This window comes from Atta colombica, unplaced genomic scaffold (genome assembly GCF_001594045.1).
Source record: "Atta colombica isolate Treedump-2 unplaced genomic scaffold, Acol1.0 scaffold82, whole genome shotgun sequence".
Lineage (NCBI taxonomy): Eukaryota > Metazoa > Arthropoda > Insecta > Hymenoptera > Formicidae > Atta > Atta colombica.
The window spans coordinates 540723-547185 of record NW_017259575.1 but is presented as its reverse complement, the minus strand read 5'-3'; the positions used below and the strand labels follow the sequence as shown (position 1 = coordinate 547185).

General features: G+C 33.9%; 1 protein-coding gene across 5 annotated transcripts; it reads left to right on the top strand.

Moving 5' to 3' along the window:
• The first annotated feature begins 539 nt into the window (after positions 1-539).
• Positions 540-4171, top strand: LOC108692733 (ADP-ribosylation factor 6). Of its 5 annotated transcripts, none has more exons than XM_018201127.1 (5): positions 540-849; positions 2790-2901; positions 3120-3223; positions 3300-3498; positions 3643-4171. In XM_018201127.1, exons 2-5 carry the CDS (start codon positions 2820-2822, stop codon positions 3783-3785), a joined length of 528 nt encoding a protein of 175 aa, XP_018056616.1. In that variant the 5' UTR covers positions 540-849; positions 2790-2819; the 3' UTR covers positions 3786-4171. The 5 variants fall into 5 exon arrangements, with proteins under 5 accessions (XP_018056616.1, XP_018056617.1, XP_018056619.1 ...); XM_018201128.1 differs by having other exon boundaries at positions 2785-2901; XM_018201130.1 differs by lacking the exon at positions 540-849 and adding an exon at positions 1281-1343.
• Positions 4172-6463: the final 2292 nt, after the last annotated feature.

Below are 6463 nucleotides of genomic sequence, written 5' to 3'. Positions count from 1 at the left end.
ATATATATATTTATATATATTTATATATACATATTTTCAAGTGAATAGATCTTAATTCTTTATTTCCAAAAAGTTTATAAAAGTTAACAAGTACATTCGTTTTAGACGCGCTTTCTGTATTTTGCGCTTCTCTTTTCCTTTTTGAATACTATATTTATACAATAAACATAGCTAGGATAGATAGTTTTCCAGCAAGAGACGAGTATGACACAGTGAATCTTTGTTTGTCACTAGTGAAACAAAGATGATTGAAATAAAGTTTCTTATACATGTAGAACATCTGCAGTGGACGCATATACATATATGTACATATAGCTGTATTTTCATATTTAAAATTTTTTATTGTCCTCGAAATTATGCGAAGAAAATAACAATTAGAAACAAGAAAATGTTAACATAATCGCTTTCTTGCTAATCCAATCGTATTACAATTTATTGGATCCTATACATATACTTATTACATTCTTTTGTGTGGAAAGTACAGAGAGAAAGAACAATTCTATAATATCTACTGAGATCTCGCGGGAGGTTGTTAGTTTCGTTGAGTGACGTGCGATAGCGCGAGGTGTCGCGTAAACGATTGCAAAGAGTGCAAAGCAAACGACGCAAACATGCGCCGTGCGCGCCGCAGCCCCGTAACCGTAATTCCTGTAATTTACGGAGGGACGTGACGACGACAATGCCGTCGTCTCGTGTCTGAACGCGACGATGAAATAACGCTTTTTCCTGAGCGTACGAGATGGGAACTGTTAAATCGATCGATAGAAAGTTATGCGCAGCGTTATTGTGATGTGTCCGTGTAGTATTATTAACAGTCAAGTACTCGTTCTACTCTGCAGATGTTTTTCGGTGAGTTGCTTCGCGCTCCTACCTTCCCTTTCCCTCTGTCCCTGCTGGTTTCTACCCAACCCCTCCTCTCTTGACCGCATGCCACCGTTCGAAACGGCGAATCGCGAGCCACCGCGAGCGCGACTCGCTGCAAATGAAAGTACATTTTTCGCACGATTGTCTGGAAACGTTTTCCAACGTTTTCGTCGCCGACGATCGATAGCCCGCGAACGTCAAAGCGAATTCTATCTCGGTTTTCTCTCCTTGCCTTTTATAGTTATCTGTCTCTCTCAGAACCTGTTACTATTACAATCCAGACATTCCTGATTGTGTAGAACGAATTAGCGCAGCCCGATAAAAAGTTCGTTCCTGTCTCTTCGCCCACACATGAACACGCCTTTCCGTTTCGGGCGGCGCGGAGCGGAGCAGAGCAAAGCAGTTCGTTCCTTTCGTTTTGCACTTTCTGCACCTTGGATGTCGATCTCGATGACTTGAATATATGAGCATTCCATTAGGTATGTTTCAGCTGCACTTGTTACACTTTCCTTTCTACATTCAAAATAAATTTTTAAATAAGGGAGTTTTAAATATATAATTTTTAAACATATAATTTTTGAATAAGCTACCTCGGTTTGTATTTCCCACAGTTCTTTCCTTTTCCTCTTCTCCTTTTTGTAACCTGATTGTACGTCCTTCCATTTTGAATAACGTACCAAAAACGATCAGAAACGATCAGCGATTTAATTATGCAGACCAAATTAAAAGGATAGGTATTATATCTGCAAACGACATGTTTCATTAATTCAAATATATATATTATAGACCGGATTAAATAAAATAATTAATATACGGAGACCAGGAAGCGATTGTATAACTTTTTTCTTAAAAGGCGAAAACATGAATAAAAATATTTATCATTATCGAAGATGAAATTTTTCTTTTTTTTACATTTCCGGCCTAAAGAAAAAGTTATACACATATGATATAAATATATATATTTATACACTAAAGATCCAGATAGTATTTTTCAATTAGTGACACAAGTCGACACAAACATCACTTTATCTTATTGGCATTCAGTAAGTAACAAAGGTAAAACGACACTTTTGTACCTTTGTTACTCACTGAATGCCAAGAAAGATAAAAATGATGTGTTTATGTCGACTTATGTCACCAAAATGGAAAGCAGCCAATGTATCAACGCGCGAATTTTTAAATCAAGCTGTCGTTTTTACTCAAATACTTTTTTCAATCTTGTACCAGTAGAAACAAACGGAGGAAAATGCGAGGGATATGAACGCGAGATGATCTATTCTGAATGCAGAAAGTGCAGCTAAAATGAGCAAATACCACGCACTGAGGATTACACCCTGTGCTATGATGGTGGCGGTAGCGGCAGCCGACGATGTTCGCGCACGCAGATAGGTTAGGGGAAGTGTTGGCCGCTGCCTCGTTCGTGTTTATCCGCGTTGTCAAAGAATCGAAGTCGCGTCTCGCCTGCAGGTCATCTCCAGTGAACGTCCGACCGCGATGAGAGATTCGTAGCGGAGGTTAGACGCCGAGGTAACCGTCGATCGATTTCGCGCGATCGAGAGCAGTAATGCACAGATAAGACGTGGAATTTAAACGTGGGCTTTAAACGATTTCCACGTCGATTTCCGCTAAGCTTGACTCGATACGGCGAGAGCTTTGCTCTTTATTCCTCTCTACGCGACAGACCGATCGGTTACCATTGATTTTTACGCGTTGATTTTTCGCGTCCGCGAAATCTTAATTTAATATCGTGCCAAAACTTGTTGTAACTTGTTGAGTGCGTTTTAAATTGTATCCATGCATTCCATTATTATGATAATGACAGAAGATATCCGAGATCCGCGGTGACAGAACGACGCGATGTTGTTAGATAAGTTTAAAATTTTAGCAAACCGTTAATTATACATTGTGCACTTTGTAAAGTACAGGTGCCGGGTGCGTAGAACACAGCTGGCAAAATGGGCAAATTGTTGTCAAAGATCTTTGGCAACAAGGAGATGCGTATCCTCATGTTAGGACTGGATGCAGCAGGAAAAACTAGTATCCTTTGCGACACTGTAATTACGAGTGTGTCTTACATATTTATTATTCCTATATTTATTTTACTTTTTTTCTATTGTTAAGCAAGACGTTACATAATTTGGCTGTACCGTTTTATAATTGAATCAATTATATGTTATATAATGTATGGTATATAAAAAAAATATTTTTCAATTCATCTTTTGTATAAATTTATTTCCTTAATGAAATTATATCAGCAATATTGTATAAACTTAAACTAGGACAGTCTGTGACAACTATACCAACTGTAGGATTCAATGTAGAAACAGTTACCTATAAGAATGTTAAATTTAATGTGTGGGTAAGTATGAAGTTTTTTTCTGTAAAAGTGTAAATTATTTACTTTTAATTAAATGAAATATTTCTGTTATTTTTAGGATGTAGGTGGTCAAGATAAAATACGTCCGTTATGGCGTCATTACTATACAGGAACGCAAGGACTTATTTTTGTAGTAGACTGTGCGGATCGAGATAGAATTGACGAAGCCCGTCAAGAACTTCATCGAATCATTAATGATAGGGAAATGCGTGATGCGATAATTTTAATCTTTGCTAATAAACAAGATCTTCCGGATGGTAAGTCATATTTATATTACGATATTTGTTAGCAGTTATAAATATAAATAATAAAGTAGATGCATTGTATACATGTGCTACAGTTATCTTTATATAGCTTAGCACAACATATGAATTTTTGCCCGTACTTTGTTTTTTCTTTAGCAATGAAACCGCACGAAATACAAGAGAAACTGGGATTAACTAGGATACGAGATAGAAATTGGTACGTTCAGCCATCTTGTGCCACAACGGGAGACGGGCTTTATGAAGGCCTTACGTGGTTAACCAGTAATCATAAATTATGAGCAAATATTTATTTTTCACAAATTAGTTATATATACAGAGAATATACGTTTGCTTTGTATTTTTTATTTTAATTTATCATATGGAGGCTCCATCAAGACGAACAGCAACTGACAATGATATATTTGACAACATCTTTTTTACTAGTATAGTTATCACAGATGCAAAAGCGGGGGGGGGGGGGAGGAAGAGAAATGATATAAAGATGACTATTAATGGTGTGTTCCAATAATATCGCTCCTAGGGAAATAGTAATTTATTGTAAACGAGGTACCAAGGTTTACGCGTGACCTTTGTTATACTAGCTATTTATCCCATGTCATGGAAATAATTACCGAATAAAGTTATGCTTAGCGGGTTTAATACCGCTTTCTGTACATGTAACATATTCACACAAGTGTACTATTTCATGAGACACACAAATTGTACAAGTTAAAAAAAATTACGAGAATCTAATTATGATATTAAGAGGTTCACGGGGATTAGTATACTGTATAACTTACCTTTCAGGATCATATCTAATATCTAACTGTTATTTGAGCGGCAAGTACCTCAAGTTTTTAATGAAAGCAGTTAGAGATTTTTAACTTCGTAATATCTTGTTGTCAAAATGCTATCTAATGTGTATTATATAATATTCATATATATAGCCCGTGAATATAATACGTGAATAAATTTAAAATACCTGTATTTAGGCTTTATACAGTACAGCAAGATTATTCTGTTTGTAAACATCCTTGTTGTTTAGAGTTTTGTGCCGAAAAATTTTCGTTTATTTTTTTTTGTGTCTTCCAAACTTGTGTTTTAAATTAGTTCTCATCTCTTTCATATTGTTTACCGATTGTTATTATGATTACGCACAAATCGCGGAATAAGAAATAATGCAATAAGAAGTTATCGGTTTACTGATACTGTGAGCTCAAAAACCAAAAAAGAAAATGAAAAGAAAACAATGTTTCAAAGAACATAACAGCATTGAATCTGCCAATATTTTTTACTATTTAAGTGAATATCGGATAATAAAGCATATTAGTATTAGGTAACGATCGGGTCATTAAGGACATTTTAAACGGATGAAATAAATGTTTCCGTGTCATCAATCATTTCATTTCTCATAGCATAATCTATAGAGTAAGATTAGTAAGAATATACTTCGAGATTCATAACTGATTCATAGAAGTTAACAAGTGTTCACAAAATGTTTGTGTATGATTATCGAATCAAATTAAGTTACGAGTAAATAACAGTGATAATACATACCTTGTAATTTGTGAATGCATTGACACCTTGTTTACATTCCATTTGATTAGCAAATTAGATTGTTAGAGAAATGTTTTAGTTATATATGAATAATCTTCTACTTGGATTATAACAAGAGATTTTTCCAGACGTAAGTTATTGTATAACTTCCTCAGCATCCGTACCATTAATGTTAAGTATCTTACTTAAGAGATGGTGTGAGGTTGAATGTGCATCGTCTGTATAAAAATCATAATCAGGCTTTGGAAATACGGAATTGTTTTTCGGAGAACATTAGACGTATTACTTTGCACTCTATGATTACGTATTGTACAACCTCGTAATCTCTACATTTTTTTCACAACAACATTTCAAGTAGCGCTATCATTATTGTGTACCCTTTCTAATCGTATAATATATATTATATAATTGTTTATTATATAATTGTAATTACGTTTTTACCGTCAGCTTTAGCAGAAGTCATTTTCTCTTATTAAATGTGATGTTATGATGTTAATTGACGAAGTTTTATGTATATAAATATGTTTGATATGGTCCAGCTAATATGTCGAGCGTCTTATGTGTTCCATATATCCACACTAATATGCTATAAAGGTAAAATACAAGATGATAATGAATAACGAATATATACGAAAAGTTTCTCGAGGACTAATAGAAAATATTATTTCAATGGCGTTTTAATAAAAAGAAAAATACATAGACAAGGAAAAAAATCGTTCCAAGAAGACAATATAAGTTTCAGAAAGAAAATAAATTCTAAATTTTTTTTACACACACACACACACACACACACACACACACACACTGAAGGTATATCCTACATGATATTATTAGTTTATTAAATATAAATTTAATTTATTAAATAAACTATTTCACATCTCAACATATTGAAATATAATAAGAAATATAATCAGAGAGATAATTCAGGATTATCGACTATTTTGCTTCACTAATATCCAAAGCCTGAACATAGTAAAAATTTTACCAGCATTACAGAAGAATCTATGATTAGTTCGTAAGGATAATTACTGTTTTTTTTACACGGCGAATTACATCCACGAGTAGCAACTTAATAAATTTCGCGTATTTGGAACTAAGAGATAAAATAATGAAAAGGCCAATAAATGATTATAAATCTCGGACTCTAAAATAGTAATCTGTAAACTCAATTCGGTAAAGAAATAGGTTTGTTATGATATTATGTTGCACTATCTTGCAGAAGAGAAGACATTCGTAAATATTTAGCTGTGTTGTTTGCTACGATTTTTAGGCAATTTTGATATTATCAATTTTATATAGAGATTCTAAAATCTTTTATTGCTCTCGAGATGCGCTGGAGATTTTTACTCGAGATAAAAGGGATACAGTAGCATTTCATCTCTTTTATTTACACACATATATATATATATATATATATATA

Coding starts and splice junctions, on each gene's coding strand:
- LOC108692733 (XM_018201127.1), top strand. CDS start 2,820: ATGGGCAAATTGTTGTCAAAGATCTTTGGCAACAAGGAGATGCGTATC. Junction 3,224..3,299: donor ATGTTAAATTTAATGTGTGG/GTAAGTATGAAG, acceptor TGTTATTTTTAG/GATGTAGGTGGTCAAGATAA. Junction 3,499..3,642: donor TAAACAAGATCTTCCGGATG/GTAAGTCATATT, acceptor TTTTTTCTTTAG/CAATGAAACCGCACGAAATA.